Here is a 26,090-nt window from a genome sequence, read left to right as displayed (position 1 = left end):
TTGAATCTGGCCCCTTTTCACATGGCCACCATCCTAATCCGGGCCCTCATTTGTTGTCAGGACTGTTGCAACAACCTCTTCATTGCTCTTTCTGCCTCAGAAGTTTTTCCTCTCCCTGATCTAACCTTCACCCAACTCCCAAGTGATCTTTCTAAGTCACCCTTCTACTCAACAAAATTTCATGGTCCCTCTGTTACCTTTAGGATCAAATATGAACTACTTCTCTAAATCTCTTTACAACCAGAACTGCCCTACCTTGATAGCTTTATTATGTATTACTCTACTTTCAGGACTCTATAGCCCTAACAACCTTGTCTTCATTATTTTCTTCACACAGGATATTCCGTTTTCCAACTCCATGCCAGAAATGTCCTCCTTCCTTACCTTATTCTAAGAGGCAGCTCATAGAATCCTTTGTTACCTGCTCCATGAACATTTTCCTGATTCTCCTGTCCCCAGCTTGCCGTGTGTCTCCCACCCCAACTACTTCAGATTCTCAAAATTACCTTGTACCTATGTTTTACATGCTTGTTTATCTACGTGTTGTCACCCCTGACACAAGGTAAGCCCCTGGAAGGCAGGGGCCATGCCACAAGGCCAGGCTCAGTAGACACCTAGTAAATGTTTGGGAATTGTTTGCTTACTTGATTAATTAGTCAAATGCTTCACTACAAATCTGTGAACTATGCATATCAACTTAGTAACCCTGTCAAAGGAAGGCAGTAAGGTTAGTCTGGTATGACCTGTTTTTGATGGAAGTCATACTGGCTCTTTGTAACAACCACTTCATTTTCTGGATGATCTTCTACCATCCCTGTAATATTCCATTCTAGAATCCTGCCAAAAATCACAACCAAGCAAGCTCACTGGCCTCTACTAGTTACAGATTCTCTTCTATAGTAGTCAAAAGTATATTGGGGGGTGGGGGGAATGGGTGGCTCAGTGGATTGAGAGTCAGGCCTAGAGACGAGAGGTCCTAGGTTCCAATCTGGCCTCAGACACTTCCCAGCTGTGTGACCCTGGGCAAGTCACTTGACCCCCATTGCCTAGCCCTTACCACTCTTCTGCCTTGGAGCCAATACGCAGTATTGACTCCAAGACGGAAGGTAAGGGTTTAAAAAAAAAAAAAAAAGTATATTAGGAAGTGTTTTCAAAATTGTCAAGCATTAGACAAAAATAGAGTATTGTCATTATCATCATCATGCTTACTCTGATGATCCATGATGTGAGTTGATCATGTGTTCTTAAAGTCTGTGCCAGCAAACCCAACTTTTGATAATCCCAACTAAGTTCAGTGGCCTCAAGTATAGACAATGCACTGTATGTCTGTACCTAGATAAGTTCACAGAGGTTTATCATTAGAACCAGTAATACAGAGTATAATACACTAATTGCAGGAAGGGTCCCACGTGATGAAATCAGAAATCCTTGAGGTATAATTATTCTCCTAAACTCCTTATTTTTTTTGTTTTTTTTGCAGCCTTAGATTTCTCTGTGTTTTATACTATGAATCTGATTACTCCTAAGTACTTCTCTTCATGTTTTCAAAAACCTAATATCACTTTTTTTTTATTGTTCAAAAAGAGACTTATAATTTAATGGGAGCTAGAAATTCTCAGTAGCTACTGTGGGCAGCCAGAAAGAGGAGATGGTTATCAAGCTCCAGTTAAGTTTCTTCTTTTAGTTTAGATCTGTAATCAATTTAGATTTGGAAGTTTCTCATTCTAGGTGAAAAGTTCTTTAAATTCAGTTGGGTTGTGTTTTGTTTTCAGTCAAGTCTGACTCTTCATAACTGTATGGGATTTTCTTGACAAAAGGTTCTGGAGAGGTTTGCCATTTCCTTCTCCAGTTCATTTTATAGATAAGGAACTGAGACAAACAATAGTGACTTGCCCAGGATCACACAGCCTATAAGTATTTGAGGCCAATTTGAAATCAGAAAGATTCTCATCCTGATTCCAAGTCTAGTACTCTATCCACACCACCATCTAGCCGTTCAGATATGATCAGGTCATATCTGGCTCAACTTGGTTTCTTATCAGTGGTCACTAGCATTTAGTAACACTTAAGAAAGTCGTATCTAAAAAGCAGGGTTTGCCTTGGTTCATTCATTTAGTAAATACTTTCTGAGCATCTGTTAAGTGTAAACCACAGTAGAACCTTGTTTTACACCACACTCACTATTTATGCTAAAACATGAGAATTCAGATATACATGATTGGCAATAGAAAAAATAAAGGCAGAAAAATATGTAAAATAAAAATTTTAATTACTATCAACACCTATCAGCACCATGTTCTCAAGCAGCATAAAGTCTCATAACACTTCTCCCAATCATAGACATTATCATTCAGAGAGGCGTTAGCCTGAGTCATTACCTTGTTTTACGCCAAACATTAGCTCCCACATCAGTCTTTGTCTGGAGTTCTCTCTTGTTCCCAATTGTGTCCAAATCAGAGCATTGCGTCTCTTTTGTTAACTTTACTTAGTTATTAATGATGGTCCCCAAAGTATAACAGTAGTGATGCTGGTAGCTCTGATAAGTCTACGAAAAGTAGACTTTAGAAGTATTTATTAAATAATGGGATTCACTATTATGCGTGATTTTCATCATATGCAAAAGGTCTTAGAATATATTGGTCGAGTATAATGAGATCCTACTGTACTTCATGAGGTGCAGGATAAGTAATTTTTTAAATTAACCCTGACGGATCTTACACTTCACAATCTCTTCAGCTAAGAGGCTGGACTTCAGGCAAAAATTGGCAGGGACAAAATCTGAACCAACTTTGGTAGACTCATCTTGGAACTAAGTGAATTTGGGCTTTCTAAATGAAAGGTCTCATTTTTAGTGACCTGAAGCATACATACTGACTTCATGTTATATGTACTGCCCAGTAGCAATTGTATTTGTATTAGTAAATGCTGTTCCCAGACCACAGTGGGTAAAGTTAATTATTGACTGGGAATTTCCCCTAAGCTGAGCAGTAGCTGGTATACTGGGAGAGGAGAAGGTATTTCCTGTTACTTAGTCCAGCCCCAAACCAGCAGTTGGGTTGAAATAACAGAGCATAAAAATTCAGGAGCTTTTGAAAAGGCATAATTGTTGATTTTCTGTTTCTGTTTTTTTGTTTTTGTTTTTTTTGCCTGTAAACAATATCAATTCTTTGGCAGATAAGAATTGATGCATTTTTGTGTGTGGATGTTCTCCTTTTTTCATTATATACAAAAGAGTTTTTCTAAAACTAGGTTTCTTAGGCAAGTTTCTGCATGACCAAGTAAATTCTATGAGGATCTCAGATATTTGATCAAAAGCCCTCAAAGGAACTGCATTTAGGCGGTGAATGCATCACAAAGCAAGTTGATATTAGAAAGGGCAGCTAAAGATGCAATGCAAGGAAGGAAGAATGGACCAAGTAACCTGTCTTCCCACCCACCCTTTTTAAAATGAGAAAAATAACACATTCTTTGATAATAACACATTATTATCATCTTAGTTGAATGGCTTAGCAATAACCAAAGCACTCCTAGGTGATTCTTCTAATCTTGAGGAAACAGAACTTTGGGCCTCTCATTAAAAGGGTGCTGGTCCATATTTCTGCAACATAAAACATCTGTTCTGGCATCCCCTGGGACAGGAAAAAAATGTTGGCTTCAGCTTTATAGCTTGATGGGAAGTACAGGAAAGGAGTATTAGGGAGAAAATTGCAAATAATTTCAAATGATAAAAATTCTAGAATATTTTCTTTATGTGTCATGTTGATTTAAACTGAAGACCTGATCTGTGGTTTAAATGATGAAATGTTAGAGGAGGAGAAGGCTGTAGATCATTGCCCAGAAATTCACATCGGAATTCCTTATAATGCCTCAGTCTAATTTTTCCGGTTTGTAAGAACCATGGGAGAGATGTGATAAAGTGCCACTGAGTTGGAATGCCAACTTCTATCACATGAAGCTGATTAGGTGCCTTTTCTCATACTGTATTTTTTTTAATTGTTAAGTGATTCCAAATAAAACACAAATCTCTGCCAAAATGGAGATGCTGAATTCTTCATGTGAAAAAGGATGTTCACAGTTAAGTTTGACTCACCACCAAACCCTTCCATTTTAGTTTGAGGAATCCTCAGCTAACCTGTTTTAAAATGCTATTGCAGATCTGTTATCTTTCAACCTCATTTTCTCCTATTAAACTACCAGTTTCATGTCATCCTGGGTCTGCCCAAGCCCAGATTTCCTGTTTCATCATTCACATTCTCATTGTCTCAACAAATTCATCTCATATTGCTCACTGCTATGAGGCCAGATATGACTACAACAGGGTCTTTTCAAATTCAAATATCCAGTAAGAGATCAAATGATTTGGTTCTTTAAAAAAATGTTACCTCTGTCCTAGTTTTCACTCCTGTCTTATTGAATTGTTTACTTGGGGTGGTAGGGTATGGGGTGGAGTTGGACAGTTAGAGACAGAGACAGAGACTGACTGGTGGACTGGTTTTTGATAACCCTGGCATATGTACCGCAAGGAATTGCCCCTCTCCAGTCAAAGGAGTCTTGGAAAACTCTTGCTTGAAACAGGAGAAGTCTTGGATTCTTCTCTTCTTCTGACCTTGAGTTCAGATGTCCTGCCTGCTTGAGAGTGACAGGGGCAAGTGATTATACATGGAGAAATGCAGAAGCCATAACCAGCTTTGTCCTGAAGCCAAATGCTCAGAGAGGAACACAGCAGGCCAGTCCTGGGAGAAGTGATGATTCTGAAATTGAAAAGATGGGAGGTAGTGAAGAACGACCACCTAGAATTGTTGAGACAACCAGTTATTGTGAATCCCATTAAGTCTGTTAGTTGAAGGGAAGATTGGTTTCCCTTATTGTCTCCCTCAATTTCCCTGGTTTCTAGTTGGCTCTGAGGTAGATTGTAAGAGAACTCTTCCCTCTATATGCCTTTCCCCACACCATACTTCAAGATTTAGGTGATTTAAGAAATGGGTACAGATGGCTCTCAATACAGAAACACTTGATCTATTTCTTTTTCCATTTTATGGTCCATATAATCAGTTATATAGTCACATCACATTAAATTTTTTAAATATTTTATTTCTATGAATTCAGAGAGCAAAGCCCAGAGCTCATAACTAACTTCACTAGGTAGATTTCATATTTAACATTTTGAACAGTATTCCATTTCATTCCTTTTGCTGCTTTGAGACTTGGTCAGTCAACATGCCTTTCTTAAACAACACCAAATAGCAGTGACCTCTGATTATACACTAAATTGAACTCTATATATAACCAAGTGACCCAAAATGCTTAAGAGTACTGTTGTCAAAGCATGAACTTATAGTGCAGGGAGCAGTCTAGACATTTGGGAGTCATAGAGAAACTAACAAGCTAGTGACTCAAGTAGAATGCTGCTTCATAGACAAGTCAGATAGTGTGCTCATTCACTGGATAATTAATAAAATGCTATAATAGAATATCATATACATATAATAAAATATAGTATTCTCTATATGTTTAAGGAAAGTATAAGTGTCTCACATATACAAATGAATTTATATATCATCTGGTACAGCTCCGGAAGGTTAAGATTTTCATCTGTTATGAACATGACAATTTTCCAGTGGAGCAAATAGTTGTTCTTAGTAGGAACAATCTATTTCTGAAGTTTAGGCTCTTTAGATAGTTCTATATACTAGATTTAAATGTCTCCAACTCCAGGCAGGAGAGCTGGAGGGAAGGAGAAAATTCAGATCCTATAAGTTCGGAAAACTCATGTGGAAATCTGTTGTTACATGTAATTGGTAAAATAAAATATCTTTATAATCAAATGTCTGCTTTCCAAGGTGAATTCTTTTTTTTTTTTTAAACCCTTACTTTCCATCTGTGTATTGGCTCCAAGGCAGAAGAGTGGTAAGGGCTAGGCAATGGGGGTCAAGTGACTTGCCCAGGGTCACACAGCTGGGTCCAAGGTGAATTCTTATGAAAATCTGTCATAATTCAATGATTTTTGCATTCATTGCATTTAAAGGGAGGTTCTTTGTGAAAACACCTAAATATAGCTGTTCAAAAGCATGTTTCATACTAAACATGAGTTAAAAGTAGAATAATCATCTACATTCAACTTCAGATATGCATTTCACAGTTATTCAAGTAGAAGACAGATTTAATAGGTCGTATTTATCAGAATGAAAGAGTGCTTGATGCTGCTAACAGGTCCAGTGAAATGGGAATCCCCAAACTTGTATTTCATTTTCTGCTTGCCATCATGCCACTTTTACTAACTTCTTTGGTATGACTCAGTTCATCCTCAGTTCATTCAACTATAAAGTATAAATAAACAATAAAAGTGATAGCACCCAGAAGCAAATATGAATTAATTATTGGAAAATATTGTGATAACCTTGCTCAGTATGAGAACAGTTGCACCAGCTACTTGTCAGAGCCAAAACTCTGGGGGTCCTGCTGCATGCTTTCAGGGGAGCTGAATTTGCATGATGTTAACTTTCAGAAAGCAAGAACTGTTTGTAACATATTCTAATTTGTGGTCTTCATTTTTTATTGCTTTTTGAAGATTTTTTCTCCACACTGGATGGGCTTAGATTTAACCTTGATTGAGTACATTGTCTTATTTTAAAATGTAGATCCAAATTCTTTTGCAGCAAATTTTATGACCTGGTGTGTGGTGTGGTATATTGAATAGTGTGCTCTCCTTAGAATTAAGAAGACCTTTAATCCTGGCTACCAGGGAGATCGAGGCTGGGAAATCTCTCTAGCTCAGGAGTTCTGAGCTGTCACTGTAGGCTATGCTAGTTAGGTGTTCACTCTAAATTCAGCATCAAACTGGTAAGCTGCTCTGTAAAGGGGTAGGAACGGAGTAGTTTTAGGAGGGAGTCAACTAGCCCAGGTTGGAAATGGAGTAGGTCAAACCTCCCCCATGCCAGTCAGGCCCTTGAGGAGGTCTATACTTCCAATTAATGCAGTATAGCAAGACCTAGTCTTTTAAAATTAACTGATTGAGGGGGCAGCTAGGTGGCACAATGGATTGAGAGCCAAGCCTAGAGGCAAGAGGGCCTAAATTTAAATCTGGCCTCAGACAGTTCCCAGCAGTGTGACCTTGGGCAAGACACTTAACCCCCCATTGCCTAGCCCTTACTGCTCTTCTGCTTTAGAAACAATACATACTATTGGTTCTAACACAGAAGGTAAGGGCTATTAATTGATTAATTTTTTTTAATCAGACTGAGATTAAAATTCTATGTCTGATAACTGTATGATCCTTTGCAAGTCACTTAAACTATGTGTGCTACAGACAACCGAAAATCACAAATCCTTCCCATGTTCTAGTATTAACATTTCTGCATGAAGATAACTCTTAGATGGAAAGAATTTGTGATGGGGAGAACCATCAGCATCTATCCTTCATGGTTTTTTATGCTGGACAAAAACTGAACTTGCTTAAAAATATAAGCTATTAATGAATGAAGTCAATCCAAAATGAGCTCTACTCTGCAAATTCTATTTCCCACCCCCCACCCCCATTTTTAAAGAAGAGGAGAAGATGATATTGGGGTGAAGACAGGGTAAGAAGATTTCACAGTTTGGCATTTTCAAATGACAAGAAAAGAGAGCTACATTTAATCCTGGCTCAAATCTTTGTACTAGCCCTAGGCCTGAGCATCAGTCCAGAAAGTTGTGCCCTTGGGTTCTGTGAGTATAAAAGTTTGCCTTGTGCAATGTGAACTCAGATGGTTGGAGTTTTGTTTTCTTTTATTCAGTGAAGGAGGCAATTTTTAAAAGAATTACTTAAATACTTTTTATATGCCACTTTGAATTACAGATAAAATAGTTTCCATCTCTAAAGAGCTTTAGAATCGAGGTAAAAGAAAGATGTGTTAGGGCTAATAACTTAATATATTTAATCATATACTTCAGCTATAACTGTGCTTAGAGTGATTACTCATAGTAATAATAGAAGGAAAATTATATTCCTTAATTATAATTCATTCATTGTGAACTAAATCTTTCTCTGCTGTTTTGGTCCCATTCAAATCTAGAATTAATTTGGAGTGTGAAGAACTGATACTAACTATATAGAGTAATCTGTCCAATAAATTTCATTAATGATTTTATTTTTGTCAAGAATTTGGATTGATTTGAGTTTTATTTATCATATTCTAGCCTTAATAGATTAATATTTTCTTTTTTTTTAAATAGGGGGAAATAGAGAAAACTACCTGAGCCATACTTATATCCTTGATCAAGTCCTATTGAATTTCAAAAAATAATAATGGCATGTTTGTGTGGCATCTAAAAAGCTTTCCTTATAACAACCCATAAGATACAAATATAAGTATTATAACCATTTTATAGATCCAGAAAGTAGGGCACAAAAAGCAAAGTGATTTGCCCATGATTTCATAGCTGGCAAGTTTAGATCTGGGATTTGAACCCAGCCATCCAGACTCTAGATCTGGAGTTTCTTCCACTCTGACTTGAAGTCTTTTATATGATGTACTACATGGCAGGAGTTTGACTGATTATATTGATGCTATCAAATATATTGATTATAGTGATTCTAAATGTTAATTTATGTTATTCTCTTGTTACAAGTATGTAACTTGTTTCCTTCAATTATGTTATAAAGTTCATATAAATTTTAAACTCAACCTGTGTAATAGAATAGATAATCCGTATGACTATTTCTTGTTGTAATAACTGGATACTCTGGCTGACTGGAGAGCTGCTAGTATGGGGACACTTGAGGGCTGTGAAGTTAAAATGGGGATAGATGAGAGATGCTGCTTGAGATAGAGAGATGCTGCCACAGGGGAATGCTCTGGGGTTTGCCTACTGATCTCTGCTGAGGACTAGTAGATCAATATTTTTCCTAACCTCCTCCTTCCTTCACTCCCTCCCTTCTTCCACCCTCTCCCTCCCAGTTTCTTCTGAAGCTTGTGGCTTCGCCCCCCCCACCCCCCCCCCCCGAGTGGACTATGATATTTATGAGGAAAAACTTCTTCCTTTCTTTTCTCAGGTAAGGGGTTTATTGGGATAACAGGACAAAGAAACTGAGGTGAGAGGGATGAGGGTTTCCCTAATCTAAAATGAGGATTATGAGGATTTGGGAAGTCACAACTGTGACAGGGGGACAGTCAGAGAGATGGAGGTAGTCTTCTTTTCTTCTTTCAATTCACAAAACCACCAAGGTCTCTCAGCCTAATTTCAGAAGCCCTCCCCCCTCCCCCTTTAAGGGTCCTTCAGCCTGGGACAGAAGCTAATAGGATCAGTTCAGCTTCTTCCCCTTCCAGCTAGGTTTGCCTCCCTTGGTCAGAAAAAAAAAAACCCCAGAGAAGAGGTTTCTCTGTTCTTTCTTGGTCAGTCACCCCCAGAGAGAGAATCTGTTCCTCCCCCTGGCCAGATTCAACTGCCTCCTCCTGGGAACATTCCGTTTGGAATCTTCACCTTGATTTTTCAGATCAGGTCCCCAGCTTTGTTTCTTGCATGCTGAAGGACATCCTACCCCCAGACAATTACTAGCTTTGAGATCCCCAGGCAAGTCAATTGACCCTTGTTTGCCTCAGTTCTCTTATCTGTAAAATGAGGATAATAATACATCTGTCTCAGGGTTGTTGTGATAATCAAATGATATTATAAAGAGCCTGGCACATGATAAGTATAGGGAAATTGAGTCAAATGTTATAAATCTTAGCTGTTGTTGTTGTTAAATCACAGGTCTGTCCAAAAAGGTGGGGGGGGGGGGAGCAGGGGAGAGAAAAGTACCTGAGTATAAGCATTGGGACCTGAAAAATAGGAGGGAAACTTACCCTGGATGGAGGTTGGCTCAATGACCATTCTTTTGGCATCCTCATCTCAACAGCAGCTGTCATACAATGATCCTTTACTCATCCCTACATCAGATATCCCAATTATCCTTGCCTGGGAATCTCACTTGATCTGCCCAACCACCTAGCAAGAGACATAGTACATGCCTCTTTGAGGAGGGGAATGGGAAGTGGTATGTATAGGACCCCTCGGTCATCTCTCTACCCTTTCAAAAATTCACTACTATAATTACATTAGGTCCTATAAACTAAGAATGTCATTTTTGAAAATGTTGTTACAAATATGTTTCTCAGAAACCAGAAAATCCATGTACTTTAGATTCATTGCAATGAAATTCAACCATACTCGATTTTCTTTTGAATCACTATTATTGTTCATCTGGTAGCAAAATATTTTACAAAATAAGAAAATGTGGAAAAATCATTGGACTTAGAATAAGAGAAAAATAATAAGGGCTAATATTTATATAGCACTTTTATGTTTGCAAAGTATTTTAAAATTTATCTCATTCAGTCATCACAACAGCCTGCGGAAATAGGTACTATGGTTTTTTTCTATTTTAAAAATTAGGAAACTGAGGCAGACAGAGATGAAGTGACTTACTCAGAGTCACCTATCTGATAAGTAGATGGTCTTTTTGATTCTGAGTCCAGGACGATAGCCTGTGCCCAGTTCCAAGTTTGGACTCTTATCACTGTGTTTCTTTGTGCAAATTAACTCTAATTCTTGATTTTCTCATCTGTAAAATGGTAATATTTTCTCTTAACCTCCTAGCATTGCTTTGAGAATCAAATGAGGTGATTTTTGTAAAAAAATACTTAGTAAATTATAAAATGTTCTATGAAAATAGTCTGTTAGCATAATTATTATTATAAAATAATAGAAGTATATCAATTCTCTAAGTATTGGCTAGTTAATGGGATAGCTAGAGAAAGATTGAGTTGCTCCCTTTCTACTAGGGTTGAGGGAATTCCCCCCCTTTTTTTTTAAATATATTTTATTTGATCATTTCCAAGCATTATTCGTTAAAGACATAGATCATTTTCTTTTCCTCCCCCCCACCCCCCATAGCCGACGCGTAAGTCCACTGGGCATTAGATGTTTTCTTGATTTGAACCCATTGCTTTGTTGATAGTATTTGCATTAGAGTGTTCATTTAGAGTCTATCCTCTGTCATGTCCCCTCAACCTCTGTATTCAGGCAGTTGCTTTTTCTCGGTGTTTCCACTCCCATAGTCTATCCTTTGCTTATGAATGGTGTTTTTTTCTCCTGGATCCCTGCATGTTGTTCAGGGACATTACACCGCCACTAATGGAGAAGTCCATTACGTTCGATTATACCACAGTGTATCAGTCTCTGTGTACAATGTTCTCCTGGTTCTGCTCCTCTCGCTCTGCATCACTTCCTGGAGGTTGTTCCAGTCTCCATGGAACTTCTCCACTTTATTATTCCTTTTAGCACAATAGTACTCCATCACCAACATATACCACAGTTTGTTCAGCCATTCCCCAATTGATGGGCATCCCCTCGTTTTCCAGTTTTGGGCCACCACAAAGAGCGCAGCTATGAATATTTTTGTACAAGTCTTTGTGTCCATTGTCTCTTTGGGGTACAGACCCAGCAGTGCTATGGCTGGATCAAAGGGTAGATATTCTTTTGTCGCCCTTTGGGCATAGTTCCAAATTGCCCTCCAGAATGGTTGGATCAATTCACAACTCCACCAGCAATGAATTAATGTCCCTACTTTGCCACATCCCCTCCAGCATTCATTACTTTCCTTTGCTGTTATGTTAGCCAATCTGCTAGGTGTGAGGTGATATCTCAGAGTTGTTTTGATTTGCATCTCTCTGATTATAAGAGATTTAGAACACTTCTTCATGTGCTTGTTAATAGTTCTGATTTCTTTATCTGAGAACTGCCTATCCATGTCCCTTGCCCATTTATCAATTGGAGAATGGCTTGATTTTTTGTACAATTGATTTAGTTCATTATAAATATGAGTAATTAAACCTTTGTCAGAGGTTTCTATGAAGATTTTTTCCCAATTTGTTGTTTCCCTTCTGATTTTAGTTATATTGGTTTTGTTTGTACAAAAGCTTTTTAGTTTGATGTAGTCAAAATTATTTATTTTACATTTTGTGATTCTTTCTATATCTTGCTTGGTTTTAAAGCCTTTCCCCTCCCAAAGGTCTGACATGTATACTATTCTGTGTTTACCCAATTTACTTATGGTTTCCTTCTTTATGTTTAAGTCACTCACCCATTTTGAATTTATCTTGGTGTAGGGTGTGAGGTGTTGATCTATTCCTAGTCTCTCCCACACTGTCTTCCAATTTTCCCAGCAGTTTTTATCGAATAGTGGATTTTTGTCCCAAAAGCTGGGATCTTTGGGTTTATCGTATACTGTCTTGCTGAGGTCGCTTTCCCCCAGTCTATTCCACTGATCTTCCTTTCTGTTTCTTAGCCAGTACCAAATTGTTTTGATGACTGCTGCTTTGTAATATAGTTTTAGGTCAGGGACTGCAAGGCCCCCATCATATGTGTTTTTTTTCATTATTTCCCTGGATATCCTTGATGAATTCCCTTTTTTTAAAGTTATTTCCCAATTAAAAAAATAATAACCCTCCTCTGATCCTGAATTTAGATTTCCTGCCCAGGAGTATTTGCTGCAGTTGTTCAACATTCTGTTTATGGGATGTGTGCACTATTCCTGGCCTAGTGTTGGGAAAGATATAAAAGTGAAATATATCCACAGAAGTTGATATACTAAAACTTGGAGAGATAAAGACATCCTGGCTCATGGGGCACAGCCAGTGCTTAGAAACTTGACCATTTTGAACAAACTGCATGGAACTAAGATGCTTTAGAAAGGGATGACTCGATCCTGCCACAATTTGAACTTTTGGTTCCAGAGAGTCTAGGGCAGGCTTGGATGGGGAGGAGGGAAAAGGCAAACTTACCATCTGGGCCATGCTCCAGCCTGGCTACTGTATCCTCTGCGAGGGGCAGTGTTGAGCAGAAGAGCAAAGGTGATAGCTGATTTGAGAGGACTTAAGGGAAGACAACTAGTTGTGCTTTTACCATGCTCCTAAAGAAGTTGGCCCCTCGGACTTTTAAAGTATAAGATATGAGAGAAGAACATCCTCTGGACGAATGTGTCAGAGGAAAGCCTTGTTGCTATTCATCTGTTCATTCAACAAATATTGATAGAGAGGGCAGCTGGGTGGTTCAGTGGATTGAGAGCCAGGCCCAGAGATGGGAGGTCCTGGGTTCAAATGTGGCCTCAGATATTTCCTAGTGTGTGGCCCTGGACAAGTCACTTAACCCCCATTGCCTAACCTGTACCACTTTTCTGCCCTGGAACCAATACACAGTTTTGATTCTAAAATGGAAGGTAAGGGCTTTATTTTAGATAGATAAGATATTTAAGATGGATGGATGGACGGACGGACGGAAGAACGAACTGTGTTGGAAGCACTCACAAGCCCCTTATTCAGACCCTGATCATTTCATAGTTGTGTTACATTAGCTATAGGTGAAAGAAAGCAACAAAGAATTAAGAGTAAGGATGGAACAAGAGGTCCTGGGTTCAAATTTGACTTCCGACCCTTCCTAGATGTATGGCCCTGGACAAGTCACTTGACCTCCATTGCATATTTTAAAAAAAAAAGAGTTAGGATGAAGGTCCCAGCATTCACTACCTAAGCAGTTGCTACCCACTCATGTCCATTTTACCTTGAAAATGTGTTTTTTATCAGTCAATCCACAGACATTAAACTCCTACTATTTAATACAAAGACAAGCAAAATGATCCCTGCCCTCAAATAGTTTATATTCCATGAGGAAGACACCATGCACAAATGTGTGTGCAAATGTGCACATACACACAGAGGTATATGGAAAATGGGCCCACGGCAGGTACTGGGTTGCCTTGGTGGAGAAGGGCCTGGGAGTTGGGAGCACCCAGAAAGGCCACATGCAAAATCAGAACCCAGAGCCAAGTCTTGAAGGAAACTCAGATTGTCTTAAGCCTAAGTGAGGAGAAAGTGCAGCAAGGTGGGGATAGCCAGTGCAGAAGTGGAGACACCTGAGCTACTTGCTGTTTGTATCTCCAGAGCTTACCTAGCAGGGTGATTTGCCCATAGTAAGTATTTAATAAATGCTTTGTTCATTCATTCATTCATTGATTTGAGTATTCTCTATAAGGAACATCAGAAAGGCCTGTTTGGCTATCACTTCTACCTCAGAGAGTAAATGGGGGGAGTGTAATGTTTAATAGGCAATAAAGGGAAGATCGAGCTGATTGTGAAAAGCTGTAGCTAGCAAACAGGAGTTTCAGTGTGATCTTAGCAATAATAGAGAGCCATTAGAGCTTATTATATTGAGGTTAAGGTTCAGATGTTTGCTTTAGGGAAACTACTTTGATTCCTTTATAGGGTATCAGTCTCCTTCCTACTTCCACTACACTCACCTTGGTTCACAGGGCAACCTCTTTTAGTAAGACTATTTTAATAGCCTCCTGCCTTGTCTTTCTGCCCTGTCCATCTTCTCTCCAAACCATTTTCACACTGTTACACAGATAAATCTTTCTAATGGTACTGCTCCATTTGTGTCACTTTTATTTCTCAAAATCCTTTATTTTCTCTCCATTGCCTTCTGAATAAAATATTACTCTTTTGCCTGGAATTCAAGGTCCTCTACTCCCTCATGCCGTACAATTTCTCTCCCAAAATTGGAATGCAAGTGTGGCTACTTATCACCTCTGTGACCTTGAATGACTCACTTAACCTATTTAGTTGTCATTTTTTTTCATCAGTTATGAGCCAGGGATGTATGTTCCACTCAAATTGAACTAGACATTGAACTACTCAGGTCTTCTTTCTCCTCGTGTGTAAAATGAAGATATTTACCTAAACAGCTTCTGGGGTTCCTTCTTCCCTTCTCCTATCCCTGGGCTCAGGCCTGGCAGATACTTTTCTCCCTTTCCCCACTTCAGGACCTAATTCTGATTCTATACCTTCCTTGAAACCTCTCCTGGTCCCTCCAGTTGAAAGCGATCTCTTCCAACTCAAGATTTCTCACAATACTTTGGACTTCTCCTTTGTGGAAGCTTTTTTATTCCACTTTTGCCTTTTGTACCATAAAAAGCAAGCATTTAATAAATACAGATTGATTGTAGCAAGTCTAGGAGTGTACTTTCAAGGCAAAGACTGTCTCGTTTCTTTTTTTTTATTATTCCCAGCACTTAGTGCAGTTGCTTAATAATGGAGTGAACACCTACTACTTTCTTTGCACTGTTAGGGTCTATAGAACATGCTAGTTGGGGAGACAAATGAGAGAATAAGACAATGACAATTAGCCACTAAATTAATCAGTATAGACCATTAGATAATAAACCAGCATAAAAAGAAGTAGCTGTGTAATTCAGATAGTTGTAAAGGGTTAGAGAAATGAGAGGTTAATGTGAAGCCAGGTCATGAGGGAAGGTTTGAATGAGGAGGTGGGATCTGAGCAAGGCCATAAAGAATGGGTCTAACCAGAGAGAGAAAAAAAGACACCCCCATGGAGATGTTGGGTGTGAACAGTATGCATGCAAGGAGGACAGTTTGGAGTGGGTCTGACCAGGGCAGAACCCCACAACTTTGGACTCTACATCTCCTATTAGAAGGCATGGGGATTAGAAATACCAAACAAGTCCCTGCCTTCTGGACACTGACTTCCCATGATACAGTGGGAAGAGTCCCTTTCTAGCTGTTACCTGTGTGATCTTGAGCAAGTCACCTTACCTCTCTTGGCCTCTGTTTCACCAAAAAGGTGGGGGCTAAGGGATGGAGATGGGGTTTAAGGTTTAAACCAGACTAGTCCCTTCCACCTCCAAATCTATGATCCTTCTGAGGAGATAACATGTAAATAGAAGATATTTTGAAGAGGGAGAGGCCTATGTTGGGAACTTGATAGGAGAATATTTTATATCAGTAAGGTGGGGCCAGATGACAAAGAATTGCAGTATCAGTCAGCAAGTATGTTAAGCACTTACTGTGTGTCAGCCTGGGGCCCAGCATAACTGGGAATACAGAGAAAGGCCAAAAGCATCCTTGTTCTCTGGGAGCTCAGGGGCCACTGGAGGAAACAGCATGTGCATGGACAAGATAAATTGGAAGTAATAAACAAAGACGGATGAATATTCCATTATGAAAAAGTGCTAGGTTTAGTTCTACTTAGGAGAGATAGCACCCTTTGGGGTGACCTGTATGGGGTCATAATTGGCTTAGCCTCATGACTTGCTTAATTAGTATATCAGAACTTGGTCCCCCCTCTATCATCTGTACTGTCCCTATTTTAGCCTTTAAAGAAGTCCCAGTATTATAAAATCTCTGGGGCTATTGTTTTGGTTGTCTGGAAGTTCCTCGTTCTCCTGGTTCCTCTGCCTGAACTGTTTCTGCTCATGAGTATGCATTGAATAAACCTGTTTGCTTTATCCCACCTTCTTGGTTCCCAAGTATCTCTCTGGAATTCCCCTGCACTGTATCAGGATGTCTTAAATGTATAAATCCTAGATAAAGGGTCTAATACTCCCAGTAGCCTTTTCTACCTCTCAAGATTCATCTTAAGGTATGTAGAAACCAAGGATTAGGGGTATGAGCCTACCCTTGTCCCCAAGGGAAGGACCTTGTATTTCCCTAACTAATAGCCAGACTGGGATTTAGGGCTTGCCCTGAACCTCCTTTCCTAATGTTCTCCTCTCCAGTGATCTCATAAACAGAGCTAGTAATGATGGGGCATCAGGCCTGCACATAAACTTCCTGCACTGCCTCATTATGAGATCTCTGTGAATTCTCCAATAGCCTCTTAATTGATCTCTTTGCTCACCAGCCAATCCACATAGGTGCCAAATTGCTATTCTTACAGTACATGACTGACAAGATCACTTCCCCATCCAAAAAGCTTCCATGACTCTCGTAGGCCTCTAGGAGAAAATGTACTCTTCCCTTTGCCGTTTATAAATCTTCCTATCGTCTGGGTCCTACCCACATTTCCAGCCCAGCTAGCCTTTGTTTTGTTTCTTGTCCCATTTCCTTTCTCCAGACCGTTGCCCAAGCTGTGTCCTATGCCTGGAGAGTTCCTCCCTTCTCAAGATGAAAAGCTTCTCTTCAAGACTATTGTACCTGAGCGACACTTTTACTAAACACAGCCTGCGGGCCCCAGCTGTGTGGCGGACCTATTCACCCAGTTGGATTTGTGTCTGTCTTAAGGCAAAGGCTATTTTCATTTTGGTCTTTGTATAACCAGGGCCTAGTATGGGTCCTGGCAAATTAGTAGGCAGTTGATATGGTAAATGTTTGCTCAGTTGAACTGAAGGCTTAGAAGAGGATAACATTATGAAAATATGTATGAGATGTATGAAAATGGCAATGGGGTGAAATGGATTGGTGATAAGAGGGGGAACCTCAGTACTCCTGAAGGCTCTGGTCAGTGGATCCCATTTCTCCTCTCTGGTACTGTTTCCTTATCTGGAAAATGGGAGTAACAGCACTACCTCGTTGACCAGGATTATTAACAGACTCAAATTAGATGTTCATTATTAATAAAAAGCATTAAATGAATGGATAAGCCCCACAAGTTACTTGTGCTAGCCACTTAGGATTCTAAGAGATATATACAAGTAAAAAAAAAATTGCTTTGAAGAAAGTCTATGTGACACACCAGATCCTATTTTGGAGCAGGCAGTAGCACGCATTGCTGTGCAGTGGGAAGGGGTGGAGCTTCTGCCTTTGAAGTCTCCTGAGCTGTGTTTGAATCCCAACATGACCATTAACCACTGGCATAACTGGGCATATCAACCTTTTGGGCCTCCGTTTCCTCATTCGGATGGGTTTGGGCTAGATGGCCTCTCAAGCTTTTGGTGAATGACCCTAAAATTGGTCATGGGCACCACTAAGAACAAGACTGCAGGATACAGTAAGCATTGAGTCTAGCCAGGGGATGGAGGAGGGGGAGACAGGAAGACTCCCTAGGGAGCTAAAAGTACTAAATTCTTCATAATGTAGTGGGGATTAAATTGTTAAATGTTTTGTAAGGTGTGTTGAATGTGAAAAGTGATCTATAAATGCCCATTATTTTTGCTAAACAATAGAGCGCAAGGCTTTTGTAACTTGAAGAAAGCAGTTTTTCAGTGTCTCTTCCTACAGTGCTTTTAGGAAGAAACATATGGTGGTAAGGCCAGTAGTTGAGTGCTTAGGAGATCACTTATCATGGCGATAATATTCAGATCTTTTCAATATTCCTTATTACTGTTGTGATGTAAAGAGCTCTCTGAGGCTTCTTGGTTACATTGTTAGGTCTGAGTATTTGAAAAGCACTGTCAGGTTTTCTGTTTTTCAGGATCAATTCCTTTGGAAAACTGTTGGTTACATGGTGATTGTAAACGTGATTTCAGCCTTTTGAGGGCCCTTGTTTGTAATGAATCGCCACATTTGGTTTGGTCGCATTGTATGAAAAGTGCCTTTGTGATATTGATAGAGTGTAGTTGGGTACCTCTCACTGGGCTTTTAAGATAACACACTTACAGTTCAAGTTTTATCTTAGTATTTTATAGATTAACAGGAGACAGAATGTTACTTCATTCTTTGAATCTTTTTGGCTTATAACTCTCTCCACTTGCTTTTTTCCCTTAGAATCTTTAATCATAAAATAGAAACCAACAGTCACCTTAAAGCTTATCTTATTCAGTCAAACCCCCACATTTTACAGAGGAATCCCCAAGAGGCACAATAGTCTGCTCAAAGTCATATAGCATAGCTAATAGAAACAGGCAAGGCTGCAAGTCTTCTGACTCCCTGCTCCATTCTAATACAAGAAATGCTGGGCTTGTCTGGCTACCTTTAAAATTCAAAAAGATTACATATCATTTCTCTCATGCTGCATCTTAGAGTGTGAGAAGTCAAATCAAGGAGAAGGAATGAGTTTTCTTGTTATTGATTTTTTTAACAGAAAAAAAAAAAGAAAAAGAGCCACAGTCCTTGAATAAGGTAGAGCCATAGTCATTTAGGATGCTTCAGTATTTAGTAGACTGTAGATTGTGGCTTGGGAGAAGAGTGGTCAGCAAAAGTGAGCCAATGAGATTCTCCTTATATTTTTTGTTGTTTCAGATCAGAAATTAACAGGAGAGTGACACCTGTGTGAAGTGGCAGGGCGTGTGATGAACTGGGTGTGTTTCTATGGCAGCAGTAACTTTTCCAAGCCCTCAGAAGGAATATAAAACAATTATGACCAGCCCTTTTTTATTTAGCAGTTTAATGTCCAGTTTGTGAGTAATCCAGCCCCTTTACTGATATGCTTGCCTGCTGCCTACCTTTTAGCCATTTTTTACAGATTAGCACCTTCTTCAGATTCGTGGGAAAGGGCAAGAAAGAGGGAATAAGTAATTCAGTCAGTTAACAGCAGTCATAAAAGCTTCAGAGAAAGAAAGATTTAAAACAAATAGCCCACCCCAAAAAAGGTCCAGAATTAGCTGGGCTTAATTATTCAGTTATCTGTCCTATCCTGCTTCTCTACTACCTACTGATAATGAGTAATTATCTCATGTTTAGATGCCGGTTACCTTTGGTGAACCTTTTAAGTACACAACATCCCCTATTGCTAAACTTTTTTTCTTTTTTTTTTAAATTTAGAATATTTTTCCATGGTTACATGATTCATGTTCCCACACACACACACTCTTTCCTCACCCATCCTGAATCCAAAAAGTAGTTCCACTGGGTTATACATGTATCATTATATCTGCAGAAGAGCGATCCTTTAACATTATAACCCTGTCATACTCTGTGACAAATCACATTTTTCCTTAAACTCTTGCCTTCTGTCTTGGAATCATTGATTCCAAGACAGAAAAGTGGTAAGGACTAAGCAAATAGGAGTTAAGTGACTTGCCCAAGAACACACAACTAGGAAGTATCTAAGGTCATATTTGAACCTAGGACCTCCCATCTCTAGGCCTGGCTCTCAATCCACTGAGCCACCCAGCTGCCCCCATCACATATTTTTCTTCTGCGTTTCTGCTCTCACAGTTCTTTCTCTGGATGTGGATAGCATTCTTTCTCCTAAATTCCTCTGGATTGTCCTGGGTCATTGCATTGCTGCTAGTAGCAAAGTCAGTTACATTCGATTGTGCCACAGTGTATCAGTCTCTGTGTGCATTGTTCTCCTGGTTCTGTTCCTTTCACTCTGCATCAGTTCCTGGAGGTCCTTCTAGTTCACATGGAATCCCTCCAGTTTATTCCTTTCAGCACAATAGTATTCCATTACCAACATATACCACAATTTATTGATGGACAACCGATAGACAATGCTAAACTTTTTAAGTTGCATTCAAGCTACTAGCTGCTGTTTCTTTATCTCTGAAACACAAGTCAGTCTCATAGGTTCACAAAATATTTGAATTGGGAAGGATTTTTAGAATTAATTTAATCGAGCCTTTTCATTTTATGAATGAGAAAACAAATCCAGGCAGGGAAAGCCAGTCATTCAATCAATAAACATATTTTGTTCTTCTTCAGTTGTGTCCTACTCTAAGTGACCCCCTATGGGGTTTTCACAATAAGAATACTGGAGTTTGCTACCATTTCCTTTTCCAGCACATTTTACAATGAGGAAACTGAAGCAAGCGGGGTTAAGTGACTTGACTGAGGTCACACAGCTAGTAAGTGCCTGAGGCCCAATTTTAATTTAGGAAGATAAATCTTCTGACTCCAGACCCATAGTTCTATCCACTTAACCACCTAGCTACCCCAAAATATTTGTTAAATGATCACTATGTGCCAGGCCCTTTGCTAAGTAATAGTCTCTCACACACACATTTAGGGTGCAGCTGGGTGGCTCAGTGGATTGACAGCCAGGCCTAGAGACAGGAGGTCCTAAGTTCAAATTTGACCTCAGACACTTCCTAGCTGTGTGATCCTGGGCAAGTCACTTAACCCCCATTGCCTAGCCTTTACCACTCTTCTGCTTTGGAACCAATACTTAGCATTGATTCTAAGATAGGAGGTAAGGGTTAAAAAAAAAAGTGAGATTTTAATTGGGATTTGAAGGAAACCAGGAGGCAGAGTGGAGGGAAGAGATCATTTCAGCCGTGGGGGACAGCCAGGACCAGGAGACAATGTGTCTTGTTCAAGAAAGGGCATTGAGGAGTCCAGTGTTACTGGGGCCCAGAGGCCATGGTGAGGTATATAGAGCTAGAAGACTAGAAAGGTAGATGGAAAGGGGAGATAGTTAAGAAGAGTGTTCAAGTTCATATTGATTTATATTTGATCCTGGAGGCAATAAGGAACCCCTGGAGTTTATTGAGGTGGGGTTGGGAGTGATAAGACCTGTAATTTTGGAAAATCACTTCCAGAGTGGAGGTTGGACTGCAGTGGGGAAAGACAGGTAGCAAGGAGATGGGTCATTAGGCTGTTGCAGTGAAAGAGAGCCTGGTGGCAATGTCAGAGGAAAGAAGGGAGAACAAATGATAAATCTTATGAAGGTCAAATCCAGAGGCCTTGGCAAAAGATGGGTCATAAGGGTTAGAGAATAAGTAGAGAGTGACACTCCAGGTTTTGAGACTGGATGACTGGGAGAATAATGGTACCCTCAACAATAATAGGCAAGGTAGGCAGTGGGGGAAGGTTTGAGGGGAAAGATAATGAGTTCACTTTTGCCATGTTTGAATATAAGATGTATATAGGACATCGAGTTCTAGATATCCAATAGGCAGTTGGAGGTGTGATATTGGAGGTCATAGGAACGGTTAGGGATTAATATGTAGATTTGAGAATCATCAACATAGAGATAATTGAATCTGTGGGAGCTAGTAAAATAACCTAGTGAATAATATCTACAGAAAAGAGGACCTAGGATCATAAATTGTATTCTCAAAATAACTTATTTTTAGCTTTCTGACCAAGAAAAGGCATTCGGACTAAAGGTTATTTATCTTGTTGGCTTGAGTTTTTCATAGTGACAAAGTTAATATCTTGATTTGCCTCCAGAATTTTCATGTTGTCTTTCAATCATATTACAGTGTTCTTCCACACAAGAATAAAGACTGAATCCGTCCGAATTTAGATTGAGTATAATATCCGAAAACTCGGACTAGTGTTGTTACCTTTTGGTTGCATGTAAGGAGGTACAAGCTCTGAAAAATGTCCCTCAGATGACATGTGTAAAGACACTGGATTGAGTTGGGAGCCTTTCTGTGAGCTTGGCTGAGAGCAAATCATTTAGTTTTTCTGCATTAATAGCTGTACAATGAGAGAGTTGGCCAAGATGATCTTTGAGCTCCTTTGCATCTTGAGTATTCTGTGACTTCAGTAGAATCCAGGGACGTTTACTACTTCAAAAAAGAATACTAAAGCCTAATTCCAAATAATGCTATTAGAAATGTTAGATTAATAAAATGCCTAGTCATTTATCATTGCTAATATTGTTTTCACCCTGAGAGTTCTGGGATGTGACCTGTTAGTAAAGGAAACCTTATGTGGGCCTAGGTCTGGGTCCCACTGGGAGTACTGGCCCCATTTCTGTCCTGGTCTTGTCCTTTGAGGATACTCATTAATACTAACTGGAAAAATCATATTCCTGAGACGAAATGATGGGGAAATGACAGGGCAAAACTTATATCCAATCTTCTAGGAAGAAAAATTTAAAAGTCTCCTTCAGGGAACTAGTGTAGATTTGGTTTGGCAAGACCATTTATGACTCCATGTGGAGTGGAAAATGGGCTTAGTTCGCTTCATGCTGCTCAATCTAATTTGAAGTAATTCAGGAATTCCTAGGTTCTTGGGGACAGAGAGTTTGCCTCTTTAGAGCCTTGTCTCCTGGCAATTTAGAGTAAAGGATTAAATTGAGCTGAAACCCAATTGATTGACATTTTGACATTCAGCAAATCGTAAAAAGAAAAAAGATTTTGTTCTGTTTTTAAAATGGGTAATTGTGGGGGAAAAGTTTCATAAAAGTGTCCAAGTTTGCAAAAAGGATTTAACATCCTTTTACTTAAAGCAAAACAAAACAAAAAGAAAAGTAAGATCCAAATGCTAGAGATGTGCAATAATACTTTCACAATTGCTAGTGATGTCATCTCATAGAAAGGGTTTTATCTTGGATAGGCATCTTAAAAGGCCTGGCTGGAAGCATTAAAGTTGGCCAGCTCTGCTAAACTGGCACTGCCAGAGATCTGAGGGGAAACAAAGGACTGTAAACTTCTAAGCATTATTTTAGAAATCTCTGTGTAAAATACAAGTATACATATTTATGAAATTTATAGCAGTTTTGTTTTTAGATGTACTTAAATCTTCATGCACAAGTGTCTTTGTGCACAAAAATGCACAAAAACAATCGTCATCCTCAGTTACCGAGAGACTACAATAATAATGTAAAAAGACTTTCTTCTGTACAGTACTGAGTAGCATGTTGTATGCAGGCTGCCTTTGAGACAGATGAAGACAATTACTCTGCTCTTGTCTGTCCTAAATAGCACAGTTTCAGGTTGATTTCAATAAATTCCCATCTCTACTGTGGTATGAAGGAAGCTGTACTCACCTTAACAAAACCATTTTAAATAGGCATGGTGCTTTTCATCTCTGTAGGAGACTAATAAATTGCAACTTGGAAGAGGTTTCAAATCGGCAAGTTAGCCAGATATTTTAAGCAATTTATTTCAGGGTGTATCAGCAGATTTTTTTTTCTTCCATTGCCATTTGGGTGCCTGCTGACACAGCCTGAATAAATATTCCAAGTGGCCTCACTTCCTAGAGATGAACGAATAATGATGATGGGCTAAAGTCTATTTATCTAGCACCTTTCATTGATTCTTGTCCATCCGATTAACCCCTAAAAGAGTCTTCCAAATAACTTCCATATCTCCCCAAGAGGACAGTATTGCAAATTCAGTACTCTTCAGGTCCTAGTTTTGAGTTTTATGAGATCAGCTAATTGTTGATTGACTAAGTAAAACTAATCTTTCCTTTTTCAGTTTCAGCATCATCCCTATTGACATTCCTCTAAAATTCATAACTTTAAAGGGAAGTGGATCCAACAAATGAATCAGCCAGAGAACAGGCTCCTGTTTCTGGACCCTGGCACATGTTCTGTCAAAGGACCTCAAAGTCTTTAAAATGATTTTTATTTTATGGGGGGGGGGGTCCTTCTCTTCTTTTAAGCCCCGTGGCCAGTGTTTTTGAACTTACTATTTCTTGATGTGTCTACTTAAACTTGTTTTCTGATTATGAAATTCCTGTGGTAGCTTCATTGTTTTTGTGGGGATTTTTTAAGTCAAATAAACACCCCCATCAGGAGCTAAACACTGCCTACCAAGTATTATCTGTTGAGTTGTCAGAGGAAAGCAGGGGGATTAGCATTTTTCAATAACTGGCCAGTTTGGAAAGAACCCTGCATGGTATTTCTGAAGGAAAATAAAAGCCAAATGGTATAAAGCAGTCCTGTCATTGTGTCGATTTTAAGTTCAAATAATAGAATCTCAAAAAACAGTGGCTTTCAATCTTTCAGGGGATTAAGAAAATGAGATTTGGTGTTGTATTACTGCACAAGGAACATATTTAAGGGGTTGGAGGAAGTACAAGCCTTTGCATAAAACATTCCTTTCTGTAAAATGCGCTTTCCCGGTTGGGCGCACGCACTCATTCACTTAAGCGCCCAGCCGATCTCCTCCCGGGCTTGGCAAGTCCAGTAGCCCCCGCTGCCGGTCTAGGTGTCCTGTGCCAGCAGTGGCCGGGGGCATGCAGGAGATGACGCCTAGCCCCGCTAAGGGGGCCCACTGCCCCTGGGCAGGCTGGCTGCCAGGAGCTGGGCTTTGGCTTCTGAGGCCTGTCCCCCATCCCAGTCCCGCTGCCAGGGCGGAGCCCCAGGGTGGGCCGTCCCTACTTTGTCCCTGGGCCGCCCCTGCGCACTGCGTCCCGCCCCGGACGGACAGGCTGCCGGCCCCGCCGGCAGGAGGGGGTGCTCCAGAGCTCAGCCTGAACCTAGCCAACCTCCAGGACCCAAGTAAAGCCAAGCAAACTGCTCGGCAGCGGGAGCCTACGCTGGGGCCCCAAGCCCCAGCAAGTTGCCGCTGCCTGCACATCTGGCACCACTGGAACTCTGGAGCGCCACTGCCTGCCGGCTGGGCTGGACTGGACAGACGGACGTGTGCCCCGCGGCCGGGCTCCACTCCAGGAGCCCACCCCATGACTGAGCAGGGGAGCGAGAGGAAGGAAGGCGGTCCCCCACCCCACCTGCAGCCTCGGTGCCCCCGACATGATCCCCTACTTCTCTGCCAACGCGGTCATCTCCCAAAACGCCATCAATCAGCTGTGAGTATGGGCTGAGGCTCTGGGCTTGTGGAGCCCGGTTAGAGCCCCTCGCTTGCCAGGTGGGGGCTCCGGCGGCGGCAGCAGGGGCAGTAGACTAGTTGGGGGGGGGGGGGCGGGGAGTGGGGGTGCGGAGGGCAGGTTACGGACAGGAAAGAGGACAACAGCCTTGTTTTATAGCCTTTTGAAGTCGTAGTGTGTGTCCTGGAAGGCTGGGGTGGGCGGAATGGAGTGATGGGGAGAATCTGGAACAAAAAGGGTGTGAGCTCCCCCAACACCTCATTTGTAAGAATCCCAAGTGAACTCCGTCCGAAAGGCTGAAGAAACTTTAACTCTCAGGGTTAGCCGAGCTCTAGTGGAATGCCGGAGGCTGGAAGGATGACAGCCTCGGCGGTGCCTGTGTGAAATTGGGTCCCAAATCAAGTGAGTCGGCATTAGCACAGTGCCGGGCACACAGTAAGGGCTTCCTGAATGCTCGATCCTTTCACCATCCCTCTCCCCAAATGGAGATCTGGGCGAAGGGTGGGCACCCCAGCAACAGGATTTCCAGTCCGGAAAAGTGTTATGGAAATTCTGCTGTAGAAAGTTTGGATTCTCCCACATGCTCCTGGTAGGATCCTCAGAAGAGGTTCAGGAGTTTGGGTCTTGAGTTATTGTGGGACCGACTTGAGGAGTCTGGCTGAGTTTATGTGGTTTATTACTAGTAGCGCAGAATATGCTTTTGACAGCCTCCTTAGAGCCTCCTGTGGAGGCAGCAGTTTAGGTGAGTGAAAGAAAGAAGCTAGGACTGAACTCGGCCAAAAGAAGCTGAGCAGTGTGTGAGAGAGAAACTGGCCATTATTCCGTCTCTGGGAGTTGTAAAGCTCCAAGTAGTGAACCCCTTCCTGTTGAAGCGAAATGGGTTGGTGG

At 40.5% G+C, this 26,090-nt stretch overlaps 1 protein-coding gene across 6 annotated transcripts in view; it reads left to right on the top strand.

The window, feature by feature from the left end:
* SSH2 (slingshot protein phosphatase 2) overlaps positions 1-26,090 on the top strand; it is a 264,955-nt gene that overhangs the window by 125,029 nt on the left and 113,836 nt on the right. The window contains exon 1 of one of the 6 annotated variants that reach the window (XM_007485721.3): positions 24,775-25,184. The exons of 4 other annotated variants lie outside the window; for them this stretch is intronic. In XM_007485721.3, coding sequence (XP_007485783.2) covers positions 25,129-25,184 — 56 coding nt within the window. In that variant the 5' untranslated portion in view covers positions 24,775-25,128. Of the gene's footprint in view, positions 1-24,774; positions 25,185-26,090 lie in introns of those variants that run through there. One more of the 6 variants, XM_056819583.1, reaches the window with a different exon arrangement.

The sequence above is a fragment of the Monodelphis domestica genome, chromosome 2, assembly GCF_027887165.1.
Source record: "Monodelphis domestica isolate mMonDom1 chromosome 2, mMonDom1.pri, whole genome shotgun sequence".
Classification (NCBI taxonomy): Eukaryota; Metazoa; Chordata; class Mammalia; order Didelphimorphia; family Didelphidae; genus Monodelphis; species Monodelphis domestica.
This window is presented reverse-complemented; position numbering and strand designations above follow the sequence as displayed.